We start from the raw sequence: 21,111 nt of genomic DNA on the forward strand, positions 1-21,111 counted from the left end.
TACTTCAAGAGATTGTATATTATTAGCGGAAGATGCTGATAATGAAAAATGGGAGTCGAGAAAATAGATGGTTAAAAGAATGAAAATAACAATAACCAAAAAATGAAAATGGAGCATCTGCACTCACTGCTAAACAATAGTCTATTTTATTGGATTGGGTAGCATTGTATCACTCGAGAAAAACCGTCGGTGAAATCACATGTTCACTCATGTATTTATAGCAGTTAATACCAGTGCATAATTGAGAGACTGATTAATTTAGGAATCTCGACCAATTGCTTTCCATTCGCAGTAGTCCCGATAGATTTGTATTCTAAACCCAGAGTCTATCCCAGCAAAAAACAACATAATGATTAAAGCCGAGGATATGACTATAATCACCATAGCAAAATGGAGGCTCCCATCTTAACAATCTGAAGCCTTTCGCCCCGCATACGGCGGCTTCCTATCTAAACCGGAAGTGAGGCTGACTGGCAAGCGTCGGTCGGAATGATTCGCAGCTGTTTTTCTTCGTGGGATAAAGAGGAAATGGACGAAACTGCAGCCAGGGACTCCCGTCATAAAGGTTCTATTCTGCCTTACTCGTGAGTATTGGTCATCCTTGAAACGTGCACGACGCTATGCGAATGAGGGCTTCAAAGCCCAGACAACGGAAGTCTTACTGTAATTGAGTAAAAGAACGAGAAGATATGTGTGGGATATTTCGTTTCTGCTGATGTTAGAAAGCCAGACTTCCTATCAGGGAAGCCTTGGTCAGAGCACAAATGAGAAATAACCAAGCATCTTGCAATAATATGTCAAATTTTTTGAGCAATTTACCGCATCACGAAAACAGGAATTGATGTTTTGAAGTAGCGCTCTGAAATCGCTGAAGTTGGGAAGGGCGCCTGCTCTTGCATCAGATAACCGGTGGCGTGCGCCCAACTCTCCCAATCATCCTTGTAACCCAAGGAGCTTTTAAAATCTTGTGACGTCTTTGGTGGTGTGAGTGGATACTGAGTGTTAGGAAAAAACACTCTAGGCTCTTTAAAAACACACCGAACTGGCATAGCATTAAAAAGTTCCAATAAAAGAATATTTATAGCTCAGAGTTGACATGAGGGGTCTTTGGTGCTGTCTGAGCTTGGTTGTTTTCTTGCAGATGTTTCATCATTACCTAAACTAGGTAACCATAAGTGATAATGATGTTACCTAGTTTGGGTAATGAAACATTTGCAAGAAAACAACCAAAATCAAAGAGCACCAAGAACTCCACGTACATTGCAGATTTAAGTCACATATTCCCACACCATAAGGCTTCCTGGCATTTCAGACTTTAACTTTGCCAAAGGATATACTCAAAGTCAGCTTATGAGTCCTCACAGTTTATATATAAGATCCATCTAAACTTCCTGTCAGATTATGCCCATCTGTCCCTATTAAATGACCACAGAACAAGATCAGATCTGTTTTTCGTTGTTACCGCTTAAAAAAAAATATGGCTCTGAAGCACAGATCTCTCTTGATCCTTCTGTGGGATATGGGATGCACCTACATCAAGTTACAGATCTTTCTCTCCCTCCCTCCCTCCCTCCTTTAAAATTGTAATTATCACAGTATTATTGACTGGTGCTGCCATGGCAGAAGAACTAATTTTTATTCAATTTACTTGAAATCGCTCAAAATATAGGGGACAGCTCTTCTATATTCATAAACTATAATTTAGCTTATATAAACTATTCTGAACACAGAACGGAATGGTTGTTTGTGATTCCTAGAATGCTAGCTGCATTTTCCTAGATGAATATTTAAATCTATTTTCATTGTGGTCCTATTATCAGCCCAGGAGGTGGCACTATGTTATGTACTTAAAGCATTTATGTTAACAATCATGGGATATGGCCAGTACAATATATTAGTCAAAATAGTAAAGAAATTACCATATAGAATACATGAGGAATTCCTCTCATGTGTTAGGATGTCATTAAAAAAGAGGTCATCCCAATACAACACAATTGCAGCATAGAAAATGCAGAATACATCAAGATTTACAAATGATCCCAAACAAATACACTATTAAAAGTTTGAACTTTCTTGGAAGTCTTGGTAGGTAGAGATCTATAGAACAAAGCCTTCCTTGAACACATGCTCATGCTGCCATTCATTGGCAGCCCAGCATGCTTTACAAATTGGAGGTATTGTTCAGTTCTGCTGGGATGCCACCTATATTTTGGTATCAATATGGATTCAAAGTTTTAAACAAGATTATAAACAAGGATCAAAAGCACTGCAAGTCACGTGGAAGCTAATCTCTGGAGTATGTATTGTAGAAGCAGTCCAGATACCAAGCCTGGCTAGTATTGGAGAAAAGATCAAGGAATCCCAGGGCTGTAAGTTAGACAAGTAAGTAAAAAATGCTTATTTACAGGTATGGAGCCACATAGGCATTAGCAACATGACTGAAGAGATTCTTTATGTTTACTAACTGTACATTTTTAAAAAATCTTTCTTAGGAATGTTACCGACATGTCTGCACATTCATTACTGTGTGAGAGAATTTTTCTGGCTAAGGAGCTAATTAAAAGAGCCGAAGTTCTTTGCAGATCCCAAAAAGATGGCATAGAAGGTGGACCAAAACTTTGCAGTAAATTAAAGGCAGAACTAAAATTCTTGCAGAAGGTAGAAACTGGTAGAGTATGCATCAAAAAGTCTCATTTGCAGAGTACAAATCTCACTCATCTGCAAGCTGTCATTGAATCAGCAGAGAACTTGGAGGATATTGTTGGTGTTCTCCATATTTTTACTTATAAAGACTCATTTGGTGAAAAACAAAATTTGGTGGTAGATGTAGTTGCAAATAATGGACACACTTGGGTGAAAGCAGTTGGTCGGAAAGCTGAAGCTCTGCATAACATTTGGTTGGGTAGGGGCCAGTATGGTGACAAGAGCATTATTGAACAAGCAGAAGATTTCCTACAAGCAAGTTGTCAACAACCAGTACAATATTGCAGCCCGCATATTATTTTTGCTTTCTACAATGGTTTGCCTAGCCCGATAGCAGAAAGGCTAAAAGAGATGGGTATATCTGTGCGAGGGGATATTGTTGCTGTGAACCCATCAATGAAGTGTCTTAAAGAAGATCACTGCTTAAGTTCTAGTGAATCTGACGATGGAGATGAATGCTTTCAAGTGACTAAAGTAGATCGGGATACCTTAATTGCCAGTGTTGCATTTCCTACAATGTTGAAAGAAAATACATGCAATAGGGTTAATTTAGACATTACTTCTCTGATTACATATATCTCAGCCTTAAACTATGGAGGTTGTTACTTTATATTCAAAGAGAAAGTCTTAACTGAACAGGCCTTACAAGAGCGATGTGAGAGTGTTCTCCCACAACTGGAGGAATTCATGAAGGGCAAAGAATTGTTTGCTTGTGAATCTGCAATCAAGGATTTTCAGATTATTTTAGAAACTATAGGAGGTCCTGGAGAAAAATATAGAGCCGCATTACTTATGGATAGAATCCATGTGATTCCAGATCAACCCTCTGAACGTGCCTCAAGATTAGTGCCTAGTTCTAAAATCAATAGCCGTTCTCTGATCATCTTTGGGACAGGAGATACTTTAAAGGCCATCACCATGACGGCAAACAGTGGCTTTGTTCGGGCAGCAGCAAATCAGGGAGAAAGGTTTAGTGTGTTTATTCATCAACCAAGGGCATTGACAGAAAGCAAAGAAGCTTCTGCTACACCTTTAATAAAGCACTAAGCTGGTTCCAAATACTTTGTTTATACTGTTTCTACCTGAAGAAATTTTAAAAACAAAATAGTTTAATGCATATAAATATTGACGTAATGTGGACAAAATTTATTCATTTGCCTGAATTGAACTGAAAGAAACATAGGACAGACACATTGTGTTGTCCTTCACCTACTCATGTACAAATGTTTGTATAACTGTTATACAGCTTTTTCTCAGTGTTGACAGAATGCTTATGACCATAATGGAGCCCAAAATTTCTGTTGCTAACCAAGGCAGTTAAGTGAATTTTGCCCTAGTTTATGACCTTTCTTGCCACAGTTGCTTACTGAGTCATTGCAGTTACGCTAGCAACACATTAAATACATTTAACTTCCCCATTGACTTTCTTGTTGAAGGTCACAGAAGGAGGTCACATGACCCCAGGACATTGCAACAGTCATAAATACATGCTAGTAGCCAAGCATCTGTATTTTGATGATGTGACCTTGGGGATGCTGCAACAGTTGGAAGTCTGAAAAATGGTCATAGGTCACTTTTTTTAGTGCCGTTGTAATTTTGGTCACTAAATACGTGGTTATAAGTCAAGAACTACCTGTATCAAGATTAAAAAGTTACATTTGGCTAGAGTACATTTGGCTACACCTCCGTGGTTTTTTCTAGGATAATCATCAGAGAAATGCATAAGCAAAACAAGGGTTGATACATAAATCAGAAAAAAATAGCAAAGCATGATTAAGCCAAAATTAAGCAATCATAGATTTCATTAATTGAAATATGAGGATTTAGATTAATTTAAAATCTCCCACTGAAGCCAGTGAATTTTTAAAAGAAAAGTTTTCTTTATCTACATTTTAAACTTTACTTTTTTGTTTAATTTCTCAGATTTTCACTTTGGATGCTGTTCTGTAATTTATATGAATAATTATAGTGTTGATAAATACATATAATTAAAATGTTAGCACAGATTAAATTTGTCTATGTGGAGACTGATCTCTTGAAAACTAACTTTAAGACTGAGGTTTAGCTTCTATTTATGTGGCTGGGAGAATGAAGATTGAAACTTTGTATGTATAGATGACATGTAGCTAATTACACTTTATTCAATAAGTGGACAAAACTTTAGTTCATTTATAAAAAGGAGTGTGATCACTATTAAAGTAACTTGTGAAATTGTAGTAAATGGGCAGAGGATTATGCCAATTGTATAAACTTTTTTTTTAATGAAATACTTTAAAACATCTTATGTGATGTTAGTAGCACGTGCTGCTGTTTTCAAAAAATTGAAATTTATGTACATAAAGTACTGTTGCACCATGTCACAAAGTAGCTAGTTTCTTCAAGTATTGAGCAATTTCACACAAAGGTTACAAACATGACTATTATTTGCTATGAAATGTTAGTAATGTGGGTATCATTGACAAAAACAACTGAAGGACTGGAAATTATTATTGACTTTAGCTGTAAGTGATTAATTTGGGTAAGAATGGGGTAGGAGAGATTTTTACATTTTTTTAACTGTTGAAAATCCTTATTTAAGGAGATAGGTTGCAGTTCTTTGCTTATATACCTCGTGGCCCATTATTAGGAAGTCTTTTTTTTTTTAATTCCATTTATATCCCGCCCTTCTCCGAAGACTCAGGGCGGCTTACAAGCTTAGCAGTAGCCTTCATTCTATGTATATGCCTGCTTATTAGGGCTTTCACACACACCCCAAGCATTTAAAAATTTCCCTGACTGCTTGAGACCATATAACCCTTTGTGGAGCAACCATGTATTTCCCCCTTCTTGCTGGTAGCCAGGAGGGGCCCTCACGTAGATCTGCCGGTCCAAGTTGGCGTGGAGGTAAGCCATCTGGATGTCGAATTGGAAGACTTCTTCTCCCAGAGCGGCTGCAGTCACGAGGGCGGCCTTGACGCTCTCTGCCCGGACGGTTGGAGAGTAAGTCGAGTAGTCCTCCATGTAACGCTGAGCGAAGCCCTGGGCTACCAAACGGGCCTTATACAGGTAGAGACCATTGGCAAGTGGTTTGGCTTTGTAAACCCACCTTGTGCCAATGACTTTCCTGTTCTTTGGTGGTTGCTGGGGGGTGAAGACTTTGAGTTTCTTTAAGCTCTGCATCTCCTTCTCCATTGCGAGCTGCCATTTCTCCTGCTCTTCGATGGGCAGCTCCTGGATGTCAGAGAAGGATTTTGGGGTGACCACAACGCTGTTGACAGACGCAATGTGGCCAATGTCAATTCTCTTTGGCGGGACCCCTTTGTTGGACCGCTTTGACCTCCTTACCTTCTACCACTCACCGCTCTTTTCTTCCGCGGGCCTCTGAGGTGTCGCTGGGGGTGAAGACGGCGTGTCTTCCTCCGTGGGACTGGACGCATCTTCGTCTTGTTCCTCACTTTCGTTGGTGGCAGGGTACGTGGTCACCTCTGGTGATGTCGCGGTCGGTGTGTCCTTGCTGGGTCGGTTGGTATATGGGCTCAGATCATTTGAGTGGATCTGAGTCCAATTGGAGTCCTCTTCGAAAGAGGCAGATTAAGAAGTCACAGGCCTGCCCCCTTCTCCCAGGAAACGATGGGCCTTGGAGCCAGGAGCATAGCCCAAGAACCTTAGTCTCTGAGAAACAGATCTCCCCTTCTTCCGCAGCTGCTTGGGGATGTTCACCCATGCATAGGAACCAAACACATGCAAATGTCCCAGGTTTGGTTTCCTACCGTGAACCAGGAAATATGGGGTCTGGTTCACAACACTGCTCCAGGTGCGGTTTAAGGTGTAATTGGCGTAATGGACCGCCTCTCCCCAGTATGATTCTGCGACACCTGCGTCTGCAATCAGACTACGCATCATGGTTTGCAGGATTCCATTCCTTTTCTCAGCTACACCATTTTGCGAAGGGGTGAATGGTGCAGTTAGAAAATGGCGGATGCCCTTACGCCTTACCCAGTCCTGGAACTTCTGAGACATGAACTCAGCCCCGCGATCGCTCTGCAATTGTGCGATCTTGGTCTTGTACTGGGTCTCTACGAAGTTGTACAGTGACTTTATGGTGTCAAAGGCTTCAGATTTTTCTGTGAGGGTATACACGTGGCCGTATCATGAAAAATCATCAACGGCAGTGAGAAAATACTTTTTCTTTCCTAGGGATGGTGTAAAAGGCCCAACCAAATCAACATGTACTAGTTGGTATGGGTATTGAATCTTACGTAATGACACCTTTGAGGTAGGGGCAGCCTTCCTCTTTGTTTTCTTGCAAATGGCACAGTCCAGAAACACGTCACAGTCCTTGAGCTGGACTCCCTCAGCAAACTCTCCCATCTTTTTAACTACAGGGAAGCTTGCATGTCCTAGCCTTCTGTGCATGAGGTGGACGCACTTATTGTGAATTGGCTTCCCCATTGACACCCTCTTGGCTCTGGTTGCTTTGAGTGGTGCTTTAGGTGCCTGCTGAGATTCAGGCTCCTTGCCCACACTGCCCTTGGAAAGCCTTGGGGCAGGCTGTGGTGGTTTGGGAGAAAAATATGGTAAGCCATTTATTATGGTAATATTTCCAATGACCCTCTGGTCCCGGGTGACATGACCTCCCCCCTTGCGAAATAAAACTTCCACTTTGTCATCGTCACACAATTTGGTAATGCTTAATAGGTTGTTGGCTATGGAGGGGGCGTGTAAAACACCTTCAACTTTCCCAAGTCCAGGTACAGAAACAAAGCCCTCTGCAACAATTGAAGCAGTATCACCGTTTGCCACTTTGACAGATGAGTTAATTTTCTTTAACCTTTTAAAACCTTGACTCATATTAGTAATGTGAGAAGAAGCTCCAGAGTCCAGTAACCATCAGTCAGTGGAGCTATCAGCCTTTGTTGTGGGGGTGAGGGAACAAGTATGCAGAGAATTTCCTTTGCCCCTACCACGCCCCCTTCCTTGCCCCTTGCCCCTTACTTGATTGGGACCACGTTTAGGGGCTTGATGTTGATGGGGGCAGTCTTTCTTGAGGTGCTCCTCAGAGCCACAGATGAAACACTTAAGTAGAGCATTAATTTGCTCTGAGTTGTGGCGCCCCCTTCTGGCTTGCTGAGTGGTGACTCTGGCGTATTCCCCTGCATCTCATCTCCTTCTATCTTCCTCGATGAGTCTCCCTGTGAGGTAGGACAGATTTATGTCTTCCCTCTTGACCGCTTCGAGTGAAACAATGAAATTGCTCCAACTCCTGTCTAGAGAAGTAAAAATGATCGAGAGCATGTTCACATCAGTTACAGGAAAATCTCTGGAAATCAATTCTGCCCTGAGTGCCTTTAATTTTGCAAGATGTTCAGGCATGCTGGCACCAAACTTCAGTTTGGTTGTATAAAGCTCAGTTGTATATCTGGTGATGGAACCAATGGTATCGCTGTTGAATAAATTGTACAATAGTTGCCAGACCTGAGCAGCTCTGAGACCTGCTGGGATGCTGGAGAACAAGTTATTATCCAGAGAACTGAGCAGAGCAGAATAAGCCTGCAAGTGTTGCCACTCTTCTTGATGTCGCCATGGGGGAGGGGGTGGTTTCTGAACCATTTGTAGAATCCCATTCTTTAAGAGATATAGCTGTATATCTTTACTCCAACTGCTGTAATTTTCCCCTCCCAGTTGTAGCTTTTTAAAATCGCTTGGAAGATTTGCGGCTGGAAACTCAGACCCATATTCAAAAAATTCTGAAATGTCCATTGAAATAAAAGGGAGAGGGAAAGGGGATCCTACAGTGAAAGGGGTCCCTCTTGTGGTCGAGGAGGGAATCCTTTCTTGACTATTTAGTAACTGCAGATGGGCGTGCCCGGAAACCATGTGATCTGGGGGAGGGCATTGTTCAGGATTTCTCCCTTCTTCCCATGAGGCATTGGGGGGGCGGAGCCCAGATTTGCCAGTTCGTAGTTGCTGCAATGAATCCTCCCGAGAATTGCAGGCATATGGATTTTCATCATTGCCTGGTTTGCCTGGCTGGTCCTGAAGACCTGAAGAGAAGGTGGGAGGCCGTGGGGGTTGATTGTTGGGAGGCTGCAGGCTGGATTCCCCCCGGCAGTTGGGCCCTGGGGAGAGGATAATTTCCCTGACTGCTTGAAAAAAAATTTTTTTTAAATCTACTCAGGAGCTGTAAAAAATTTTTTACAGCTCCTGAGTAGATTCCTTACAATGGTAGGGGTTTTTTCCCCCCAGTCTCATGGAAACCCAAAAAAAGTCAAGCCATTTTAATAAACAGTTGAAAGGTGTTTACCTGAGATCTGAAGCAGTTGTTCCAAATTATTTTCAAACGTGTAGCGCTAATAGGAGTAAACTTCAATGAATGTAGAAGGAGTCTAACTAATACTGGAATTGTAAAGAGATTTCTGAAAATCTTGTATTCAGGTTAGCAAGTATTATTGTACCCACAAGATATCGAAATGGAAGGCATTTGGGTTGTTTTAAATAAAATATATGGGAGCTCTTTAAATATTTTAATGCCAAATGTAATTTTAGTTTCCATACAGCATTTTGCTGATAAAATGCTCTGTCATTTTGCTTGGTTTATGCCAGTTTGAAGATTTTGCAAATCATGATCGTCATGAACACATTTATTGTTTGCAAACAGGAGAAAAAACAACATATGCACTTTAAATAGGGCAGTTTGCATACCATTAGATGGGTTATTCTACTAAAATAACTAAATTTTATATAATGTGGATCTGTAAAGAGAAAACATGACTCAAAAGTATGCCCACACATACAACTTGCACACCCACTTGGATTTTTCCCTTTGAATCCAGGTCATTGCACAGCCATAGTCAATGGTTTTTGTATGCTGCTCAGATTGGCCTGTTTTATTAATTATACTGTGTGCAAAAATGTTTTTATACTTTTGAGTTATAGTCATGTGAAAAAGTAAGTATATCCCATGAAAAGGTTTTTTTAAAAAATATATGTAGGTAATTGAATTTATCTTAACTTAGTATATAAAGAAAGGTAATGTAATTGAAACAAAAAAAACCTATGGAAAGTTGAGTTTGCAATCATTTATTCAATAAAAAAAATTCTTTCTATTCCAAAAAAGTATATCCTTGGCAGGAAAGAACCCTCAAGTGAGCATTGTGTCATGGTTCCGACTAATGAAACACTTCAAAAAACCTTCAGGCATTGTTTATCCCAAAAAGTCTATAATAATGAGAACAAAGCGTCAGTACGGCATGTTTGGATACCAAGATCTGAATTCCCCTCCCTCCAGCACTAATATCTGGCACAGTTCCCTCCTCCAATTAGCAGTCATAAATCTCATTCTCCAATCAATTTGAAGGGCAAAGCTTCCCTTCTGTTCTGTGCAGCCATTTCTTATCTTATTAAAAAAAACCGGGGAAAGCATTCTCCTCCCCCCAGCTTCATCTAAATTCTAATAGTAAAACAATTTAAAGGAAAAGGCTGCCTCTTATATTGTCAAAGCACAAAGATCCAATGTTTGCAGCATTGACACATTGCTTAGAATTATCTGCAAGTCTCTGAAAAAAATTCTGGGAGGAACTCCTTCCCACTTATCTATGCAGATTTTGTGTCTCTTCACTGTTGTCTCTTCACTAGCCTGCACCTGTCCTCTTCAACAGTGAAGGGACACAGGACAGAAAACTTCCTGCAGCCAAGAAGGCTCCACACACATTTACACTACTCAGGTGACCTTGAGGACACAGATAAATCTCCAGATGACCAGGTGTCTGCAAGGAACATAAATGCTTCCTTTTCCCACCATCCAATCAGAGCTGAAGAAGAGTCTTGGATGAGAAGTGAATTGGCTTCAAAGAAAAACAAGAAAGTCCAGTTGTCTCCTGAAAAAGTACCCTTGGGGCAACCATGACTTGGATGACTGAGAATCTCTATAGATACCACAGCTTATAATTTGAGCATTTAAATTTGAGCATTTTCCCTTCCCAATTACAGTTCAGTGTTATTTATAAAATTAGAAAAAATTGCCAGGAAATTCGGGGGTGAGCTATTACCCCCTGTTGATAGGGCCCGCAACCTGGGTGTCCTCCTAGACTCACAGCTATCCTTGGAAGAGCACATAGGAGCTGTGACCAGGGGGGCCTTCACTCGGGTTCGACTGGTGCGCCAACTACGACCTTATCTGGACCTGGATGCCTTACGTACAGTCACCCATGCACTTGTGACCTCTCGCCTTGACTACTGTAACGCTCTCTACATGGGGCTGCCCTTGAGAGCCACTCGGAAGCTTCAACTGGTGCAGAGTGCAGCTGCACGAACACTTTTGGGGGCCTCCCGATACTCCCATATCACACCTCTCCTCCGTGAGCTGCACTGGCTTCCGGTTGCCTTCCGAGTGAAATTCAAGGTGCTAATGATGACATACAAAGCCCTACATGGCATGGGTCCGGATTACCTACGGGAGCACCTTCTGCCAATGTCAACACCCCTCCGTCCTGTGCGCTCCCACAGAGAGGGTCTCCTCAGGGTGCCACCGGTCAAAGAATGCCAGCTGGTGGCCCCCAGGGGGAGGGCATTCTCAGTGGGTGCGCCAACCCTCTGGAACTGCCTGCCTACCGAAATCCGGATGGCCCCCGACCTTCGCAGCTTCCGGCGCGACTTAAAAACTTACTTGTTCCAGCAGTCCAGCCTGGCCTGATAGCTCTTCGGGTTTCATTTGTTTTTACTATTGTTTAATTGTATACCTACCTTCCTCTGTACACCGCCCCGAGTCCCTCGGGAGAAGGGCGGTATATAAAAACAAACAAATAAATAAATAATAAATAAATTCACATATTTATTTGTTCCTTTATGAAGAACTGAAAATTATATATATCTTTGCCAGTGGTTCTCAAACATTTTGGCCTCAGGACCCCTTTACATTCTTAAAAATGATTGAGGAACTCAAAGAGTTTTGATATACTTAAGTTATATCTTTCGATATGTACTACATTAGAAATGAAAACAAAAATATTAAAATATTTCTTTATTTGACTTTGCAGACTTCTTGAAAATATTTTGGCTTTGTGCCTAAAATAGGACTAGAATTTATGGTCTCACAGTTTGCATGCAATGATGCATTAACCATTACAATTATTATTATTTTTTTATTTTATTGAGATTTGTATACCGCCCTTCTCCCTAAGGGACTCAGGGCGGTTCACAGGGCATATATAAATAGCAGTACAAAATTAAAAGAAAATTAAACCAATGCCCAATTAAAATACAACAATGATAAAATAATAAAAAACCAATTAAAAAACCCATATATCCCTATCAGGCCAGACCAGCTAATTCAAATAAATGGGTCTTCAACCTGCGATGGAAGGATTGAAGGTCCGATGCCATCCGGAGCTCAACTGGCAGTTGGTTCCATAATGCCGGAGCACCCACAAAGAAGGCCCTCCCCCTGGGGGCCACCAGTCGACATTCCCTGACCGGAGGCACCCTGAGGAGGCCCTCTCTGTGGGCACGCACAGGGCGGAGGGGAGTTGACGCCGGCAGCAGTTGGTCCTCGAGGTATCCCGGACTCATGCCATGTAAGGACTTAAAGATCATAACCAAGACCTTGAACCTTACCCGGAAGACAACTGGTAACCAATGTAGCTCGCGGAGCAAAGGTGTAACATGGGAGTACCAGGAAACTCCCAAGACAACTCTCGCAGCCGCATTCTGTACCAGTTGGAGCCTCCGAGTAGTCTTCAAAGGAAGCCCCATGTAGAGAGCATTACAATAGTCTAGGCGAGAGGTCACGAGCGCATGAGTGACCGTACACAGGGCATCCCGGTCCAGATAGGGCCGCAACTGGTGCACCAGGCAAACCTGGGCAAAAGCCCCCCTAGTCATGGCCACTATATGATCTTCCAGGGTAAGTCGTGAATCTAGGAGGACTCCCAAGTTGCGAGCCCTATCCACAGGGGGTAAGAGCTCACCCCCCATAGAAAGCGATGGAACATTTTGAATGTCCTGGGATGCCGGAATGTACAGCCACTCAGTCTTGTCAGGGTTGAGTTGAAGTCTGTTCCTCCCCATCCAGGCCCGAACCGCCTCCAGGCAACGGGACATCACAGCGAGGGCATCACTGGGGTGGTTTGGGGTCGAAATGAAAAGTTGGGTATCATCGGCATATTGATGATACCCAACTCCAAAACCACGAATGATCTCACCCAGCGGTTTCATGTAGATGTTGAACAGGAGAGGCGAGAGGACCGACCCCTGAGGAACTCCACAAGCGAGAGTCCTAGGGGTCGACCTCTGCCCCCCTGCCAACACCGACTGCGAGCGTCCCAGGAGATAGGAGGAGAACCACTGAAAAACTGTGCCTCCCACTCCCAATCCCCTGAGACGCCGCAGCAGGATACCATGGTCGATGGTATCGAAAGCCGCCGAGAGGTCTAATAGGACTAGGACAGAGGAATATCCCCTATCCCGAGCCCTCCAGAGATCATTCACCAGAGCGACCAATGCCGTCTCTGTGCTGTACCCGGGCCTGAAACCCGATTGGTAAGGGTCCAGATAATCCGCTTCATCCAGGACCAGAGGGAGCTGATGCGCCACCACACTCTCAACAACCTTCGCAAGAAAGCGAAGGTTGGAGACTGGACGAAAGTTGTTCAATACAGCTGGGTCCAAGGCAGGCTTCTTGAGGAGAGGTCTCACCACCGCCTCCTTCAAGACGGTGGGGAAATAACCCTCACTCAAAGAAGCAGATATAACCGCCTGGAGCCAGCCTCGTGTCCTCTCCCTAGCTGCATAAACCAGCCAAGAAGGGCACGGATCCAATAAACATGTGGTGGAGCTCAGCCTCCCCATAATCCTGTCCACTTCATCAGGGGTCACAGAATCAAACTCCTCCCAGATAACATTGACAGGACCGCCCGTGTCCTGATCGCCAGACTCTGCCCAGCTGGAGTCCAAACCAGTCCGAATCCGAGCGATTTTATCTGACAGATGTTGACTAGAATCCTCGGCACGACCCTGCAAGGGGTCCTCTCTCACCTCCTGATTAAGAAGGGAGCGAGTCACCCTAAACAGGTTGGCCGGGCGATTATCTGCGGACGCGATGAGGGTAGAGAAGTAATTACACCTCGCCGCCCTCATTGCTGCGAGATAAGACCTAATGTAGGTTCTTAACTGCAACCGGTCGGATTCAGATCGGCTGGACCTCCAGCAGCTCTCTAGGCCCCGTTTCCGACGCTTCATCTCCCGGAGCTCCGCGGAGAACCATGGAGCTCGCTGGGATCTGCACCGGGTCAGGGGCCGCAACCGTACAACCCGGTCAAGTGCCTCAGTTGCTGCCCTTTCCCAGGCTTCCACTAAGGCATCCGCCGAGTTGTGAGCAATGGAGGCAGGTGGGGACCCCAGCGCCACTTAGAATCTATCAGGATCCATTAAGCGTCTGGGGCGGTACCATCTAATTGGCTCCGTACCCCCACGGCGGAGGGTGGCAAAACGGAAGACCAGCCGCAGGAGGTGATGATCGGTCCATGACAGGGGCATAATAAATGGAGAGCCCCCACCAAGATCATCCAACCACCGTCCAGATAAAAAAATCAGGTCAAGGGTGTGGCCTCCCTCATGAGTTGGTTCAGAAATTACTTGCGTCAGGTCCATGGCCGTCATGGAAGCCATGAACTCCCGAGCTAGCTCAGATGAGCCTCCCAGGGATGGTAGATTGAAGTCTCCCAAAACTATAAGTTTGGGGAACTCAACCACCAACCCCGAGAGGATATCGAGCAGCTCGGGCAGGGCTGCCGCTGTGCGACTAGGCGAAATGTACACCAGCAGCAAGCCCAACTGCGCCCCAGAACCAAATCTCACAAAGAGAGACTCACACCCGACTATCTGAAGAACAGTGGTCTCCCGCGGACATAAGGTCTCCCTGATAATCACCGCCACACCCACACCCCTACCTTGAGCTCGTGGCCGGTGCAGCACCCGGAAGCCTGGTGGGCAAAGGTCAACCAAAGGGACCCCACCCTCTGGGCCCAACCAAGTCTCTGTGATGCAAGCCAGGTCCGCATGCTCACCCTCAACTAAATCCCTAACGAGGGGAGCTTTGTTAACCACGGACCTGGCATTCAGGTACACCAGCCGGAGCTCAGGAGGCTGCACATCCTCGCTCCCGGAACCTCGGGGAAGAAGCAGAGGGTCGGAGCGCCTCACTGCTTGCAAATAGCGGAGACGGCCCTCCCGGTAACGATACGGCCCCCTGTCTATCCACCTGCTGCCATTCCCCGTCGTGGGAATTGGTAATCCCACGACCCGCTCATGAGCCCCGGAGACAACCACACCCGATTCTCCCCCTGCGCGGTCAGACCCAAGTCTGGCCTGAGCCATGGTTGATTGGCAACCCCCCATAGCCAGACAACCCCCATCTCCCACCCCTCTCCCCAACCCCATAAAAATTTAGATAAAAAAGTAATCAGGGGCCTCCTATTAAATTTGTGTTGACGGCCCCTGCCCCTGCCCAGCCATCTCTCAGGGTCCCAGAACTCGGGCCCTTCATTGAGGTTAAGAGAGTTTAAAGAGGCGGGTCGCACCCAGGAGAGGGGGGCACCCCTGAGGGCAAGCAAGTCCGTGCTGGTGTATTGTCGCATGTTGGTCCAACAAGTCCAGGATAGGCAGTCCCAAAGGTGGTCATGTCCATAGGAGGATCGAAGGCCGGGAAAAGAAATATCTGGATCCACACCCAACTGCACTGCCACTCAGTTGGGTGCCCCAGTAAACAGGCCACCCCCCGACCTCTCACGACGGGTTGCAACTCTGTTCCTGGGGGTGGTCCAAGATATACTCTGGGTAGGCATGCCCCATAGAGCTCCCACCTCTATGGGGCTGCAGATGTAAAACCAAGCCACTCTCCCACTGTGGCTGGTACCCAGAACCGACCAAATCCAAAGGGGAGGGGGGGAGGCAGAGAGTTAGTAGATGTATGTATTCAAGGCAGAAGGGTAGGCAGGCCAAGGTAGTAAAGGTGGTCTGAAAGCGTCATCACCGCCGCTGAAACGGTCCAAAAGCGGTGCAAGGACCACCTGTCGCCGTTGCTCCATTGAAGTAACTCGTGGTCGTCTTCTCCGCCGCTGAAACGGCCCGAAGACGCCGTCGCCGACACAAGCGGTCCGAGGCAGCACAAAAAACATCATCGCCGCTGGGATAACTCGCAGTCGCCCTCTCCGCCGCCAAAACGGCCCGAGGACGACGACGTCACCAAAAGCAGCCTGATGCGGCCTGGGGCAAGATGGAAACGCCACTGCCGGCGAGAGGGGCCAAAAGCCCAGAAAACGGGCTTTTGACTTTATCATCTGTACAATAAAATGACCAAAACTGCAGCCTGTCAGAATCCATTTATATCACATTTCATAAATGTATAGGTAGAACATTGTGCTTATTCTGGGGATTCTGCCATCTCTCCAAGGGGGGGGGAGGATGGTTACTTAAGGCGATCTTCAAACAACAGGGAAACGGTTGAACTGGGGGAGGGAGGGGGAGAGACAGATCTGGATCGCATCTTCATTTACAACTGAAAAAGGAAGAAGCAATAACAATAAAAACAAGGAGAGTTCCCTTTCCCACAGAAGGGCCTGAACCTAAGCAAATGATGGGAGCCTGACCAAATGGATGAGGGGAGGGGCTGAAATGGGAATGCTTTATATAGGATTGAAATGTAACTTTGTTAGATTCCGTCTTGTATTGCCACAATCGATTCCATCCTAGTAAACATTTTCCTTTTAGGACTAAACTTGCATCCAAGAGTTCTTATTTCCTAAGATGTGGATTGAAGTGGGTCCTGACACAGCCTTTCTAAATAGGCAGGGGTAATTTGGGAAAATTTAAGCTGCCAGAATTTTTGCTTTTTCTGAAGTTAGTATAGGCACAATAATTTTGTCAGGGTAAGTAATGTCACATTGTTGGAATACTAAAACTTTAATAATCTGGATTAAATATTAATGTTTAAACATTAATATTAAACATTAGGTTTTAAAAATAAAAAGCAAAAAAGCTAGAAGTTATAACATCAATGCAAAGATCAAGCATTCCACAGAAGTCTAGCTGAAAGAAAAGAAGGTATTCATGAAGAGTTTCAGATAAGGGTGTTTTGACTCTCAGGAAATATGTCTAATGACCAGGCCATCTTTTATTGGCCGAAACCATGAGTTTCGAAGAAAGTAGAATATTTGTCTAATATATAATAGCCAGATGGCCCTCATCCTATATCTATTTCGAATTCTAGTTTGCATTATATTACTATCTAATAATATCTGTGCATTTTTCTGTTTTATCAGGAAAAGTTAACCACTTTCAATGTCCATTGAATGATTATTAGCAAAAAAATTAAGACATTCTTGCCCTAGTGAACTTAGAAATAAATTGAGTGATGTAGGATGGTATTCAGTTTGCAAGATTTCTGTAACCTAAATGTCTTTTCTACTTCAATAAATGTAATTAAACACAAGTTTGTAAGATATTTGTTTCTCTTATAAAATTTTTGACCACCAACAAATGCTAGATAGTCCAAAATCTCTCTCCATTCACTGTATTACATTCATCTTTTGTACTAAAACTGTGAAATATTTTAGTGACAGTTTAAGTTATGAAGTTGCTTAAGCAGAAAAAAAACTCTCAACAAATGAAGGATATCATGAAATCACACTAGCTCTAAATTGTAAATATTGCTTTTATATGTACAATCTTAAAACATCATAATATTTTCTAATTGTTGTCAGATAAGATTAACTTTCATGTTTTGTTTGATAGCATGTACAACCTGGCATCTTTATGCTTTTGGCCAAGAGACTCTGGCAGATCACAATTTACTTTTTATCTGTTTATGTCAGATACACTATTACACTATTCAAGGTATATCTTTAAACCCAATATTAACAATCTGTAAGAATCATAGTTAATAATATAATAATCTCCCGAATTGAATGTTATAACACATCAGCTGTTCGGCGGGCGAACGGGGAACGCCGGTGGAACCCGCCCGGCTCCAGGGATAGCCCGGCCACGCCTGCGCCCATCAGCTGTTCGGCGGGCGAACGGTGAAAGCCGGTGGAACCAGCCCGGCTCTGGGGACAGCCCGGCCACGCCCGCGCCCATCAGCTGGTCGGCGGGCGAACAGCAAACGCCGGTGGAACCTGCCCGGCTCTGGGGACAGCCCGGCCACGCCCGCGCCCATCAGCTCCCGCAGCCGCGCCAACTGCTGAGGCAGCCGTGGGGAGCCCAGCCGGTGGAACCCGCCCGGCTCCGGGGACAGCCCGGCCACGCCCGCGCCCATCAGATGGTCGGCGGGCGAACGCCGGACCCGCGGCCGCGCCAACTGCTGAGGCAGCCGTGGGGAGCCCAACCCTCCCTTCTCTCAGCAGCCTGTTCCGAACGAAGGGACAGTTCTTTTTTTTTTGTTCACTGGAGTATAAGCCGAAGTGGAGTTTTTCAGCCCGAAAAGTGGGCTGAAAAATTCGGCTTATACTCAAGTATATATGGTAATTTGTTTTATGTGCAGATGTCCTTGAAGATGTCTCAAAATGTGCAATTGGTACAAAAAAACTGTTCATTTTTGATGGCGGCGCCTGGAATGGCTGAGGCTGCATTGGCTCTTGAAGGCAAATAGTTTTGGGAGGGATAGTAAGGGCTATAGGCCACATGATCAGGAAGATTTTAATGTGTTTGAGCAAAATGGTGGAACTAAGGTAACATACGACATACGACCAACAATCTTTGCTGGCATGGTGAGTTTCTAGTTGTTTTGGAACTGTTGGTGAGACTGTTAAAAGTCATTGGCACTGTTTGAATTTGTTCTACCAGCAGCAAGATCTGACTGCTGGCCCAGTGATGGATTGTATTGCAAATCAGGGCTGTTTCCAGTGGAGGCAGAGGAGGAGAGGACCTGGAGCTTATGGAGCAAAGGAACTGGATGAGGCTGTCGGCAGGCCCAGAGGAAGAGAGAGAGGCTTTTGGAGGTGTTGGTGGCAGCGGCATCAGCGTGCTCCAGGGGCGAAAAGAAGCAAGGTCTCTTTAAGGAAAAGGTGGAAGAGTCAGGATCAGAAAAAGGAAAGAAGGCGAGGTTGTCAGAATACAAGCGAATTTGAGGGCTAATCCACATGGAGCCCCATTTCCATCTGTCCTGTGTGCCATCGTTCACTCCCTAGAGACTAAAATGGACAATGTGAAATTTGAGCGGGCCACGAACAAGAAGTATATATCGGAGGTGGTGACCCTTTGAGAGCTGTATGCAACGAAATTTCATTTTGATGTATGCCGATTGGTGTACATTCAAAGTGACAATAAAGTTATCATTATCATCAGCATCAGCCAGTTTTGGAAAAGCAATACCTACTTCTCTTCCTGGTCTAGTCTAGTCTATTAATATTATAGAAGGTGACCTTGAGGGAAAGAGATGAGATCCATTACCACAACAATGAAGGGAAAAACATGCATAAAATCCAAAATTAAGCAGGAAATTTGTGGGAGCAGCACAAAAAAACTCCCTATTCACATGAGTATTGGAAGGAGAAGAGATACAGCACTATCACTTGCAAGATTGTATTATTTTAGCTATTATTGGTAAAATTAGTCTTGGACTTCCTATGGAGTTGATTCCTGTTCTCATATGCCTGGTGATGTTAAGGGTAATGCAAATGTCCACCCTGCAAGAGAACAGCAGCTGAGGATCATTTAAAACCATTGCTAGACCTAACTGTTCTGGCCAGTTTGCATCCATGGAGTCTTTGGTGCTCTCTGAGCTTCATTTGTTTGCTTCATTATCCAACTTGGTAATATCATCAATGCTTCAGAGACTAGGATTTGTTTCTTGTTAACATACAGTGACATGGCAACAGGACAATTATTAGCTAAAATTGCATTTAAGTTAAAATTAAATTAATTAAAATTATTATTGTAATAAATTGTTTTGACAGATGTTTTAGATTTATATACTTTAAACAGTCTAGCAGGCAGCAGAGATATGCAAATATTGGTAAAAATAATATATTTCCTCCCTAATATTTCAGTCTGATTTCTTACCTGCTTTCATAACACAATTTTCATTACAATAGGAAAATAATAAACTAAGTTACCATCCTTTGTCTACCTACAGTAAGGACAGTACTAATTATTATGTATGTTTTGGCAAATATGCCCCCAAATCTAAACCTGGTTTTCTATGTAAGCATGTCCAGGCCACTCTACCTTCATATTTTTTCTAAGCAAGCTCATGCTATTCTATTTACCCTATTCTATGCTACTTTGCAAGCCAATGTACTGGTGTTGTCCTTACTGCTCAGCTAGGAGGGACATGCAGAGAACTGACATATAGTTAGATTTCCTTTTATCTCACAATCTTCTTTCTTTCTTTCTTTCTTTCTTTCTTTCTTTCTTTCTTTCTTTCTTTCTTTCTTTCTTTCTTTCTTCTCCTGAATGAGGTGCATCTTCACCAACTTTCCTGCCTCTTAAGAATATAACCCATTACACTGATAATTTATAGCATCTTTCAGTCATTGCTAGAACAACAAAAAGTTATGTTTTACTACATTATAACTGCGTCACATATTACATTTTTAATACAGGAATGCTCATTGTGTACCTGACATAAAAAACTGTCATACCAGTAAAACTAGTGAATTGGATTTTTCTACAGATGTTTCTGGCAGGAAATTTCCCTAACAGGATGGGCTGCAGAAATCTGGACAATCACTAAATGGCAGCAAAGCACAATAAAACTTGTAGTTGCTGGTTCATTGCAGCTAAACTATGATAACTCTATGAATAGGTATTTCACTGGATAATTTAAAAAAAAACCTCAATATTATTTTCCTTTGAACTGCTTTAAAATATATTGTAGTGTTCTGTATTTAATTGTCTGTGGGTTTAGTTTAGTTTAGTTTTAGTTTTAAGTTTCATTTTATGTTTTATGGTGACTTCCACGCCCCTACATCTAGTAAATACCATTTGATTGCTGAAATAGTATTTTTGTATTCTACTTTTCTGGTTTAAAAATAATGAGCTTATATTATCTTGTGGGTCAGCTTGGAATAGTTAATTTTGGAAAGCACTGAATGTGTATATTTAATATTAATATATGAAAGTTTACTGATTGTTCCTTTCTGTTTAGAAACACATCTTATGATGTGTAATTGCAGGGCTTTTTTTGTCATAGAATGCCCAGAATGGATGGAACCTTGTAAGGTAGGCAAGGCGGGTTGTATGACGTATGTGAGTTCTGGCACCTTTCCCCCCCAAAAAAAGCACTGTGTAATTGTATCTATAGAAAATATATTTTATACTTCCTGCTCACAATATCACTGTATATTGTGCAACAAAGAAATTTAGGAATAGTCTATTCTCCCAAACACTCACAAGACACAGCTTGCTCATTTGTTCCATTAAGTGGGGAACAAA

The 21,111-nt window shown here is 43.6% G+C and overlaps 1 protein-coding gene across 2 annotated transcripts; it reads left to right on the top strand.

Annotated features, from left to right (window-relative positions):
- Window positions 1–483: 483 nt before the first annotated feature.
- LOC310648481 (UPF0415 protein C7orf25) lies at window positions 484–5,334 on the top strand. 2 transcript variants are annotated; one of them, XM_083376341.1, is made up of 3 exons: window positions 484–584; window positions 2,310–2,382; window positions 2,493–5,334. In XM_083376341.1, the coding sequence occupies exon 3, from the start codon at window positions 2,506–2,508 to the stop codon at window positions 3,748–3,750; it is 1,245 nt and encodes a 414-aa protein (XP_083232467.1). In that variant the 5' UTR covers window positions 484–584; window positions 2,310–2,382; window positions 2,493–2,505; the 3' UTR covers window positions 3,751–5,334. The 2 variants fall into 2 exon arrangements, with proteins under 2 accessions (XP_083232467.1, XP_083232466.1); XM_083376340.1 differs by lacking the exon at window positions 2,310–2,382 and having other exon boundaries at window positions 492–584.
- Window positions 5,335–21,111: the final 15,777 nt, after the last annotated feature.

Source organism: Vipera ursinii (genome assembly GCF_947247035.1).
Source record: "Vipera ursinii genome assembly, chromosome: Z".
Taxonomy (NCBI): domain Eukaryota; kingdom Metazoa; phylum Chordata; class Lepidosauria; order Squamata; family Viperidae; genus Vipera; species Vipera ursinii.

Excerpts from the sequence above, each read along its gene's own strand:
- LOC310648481 (XM_083376340.1), top strand. The coding sequence starts at position 529 with ATGGACGAAACTGCAGCCAGGGACTCCCGTCATAAAGGTTCTATTCTG. Across the intron at positions 585-2,492 it reads GGTTCTATTCTGCCTTACTC|GAATGTTACCGACATGTCTG; the intron begins GTGAGTATTGGT and ends AATCTTTCTTAG.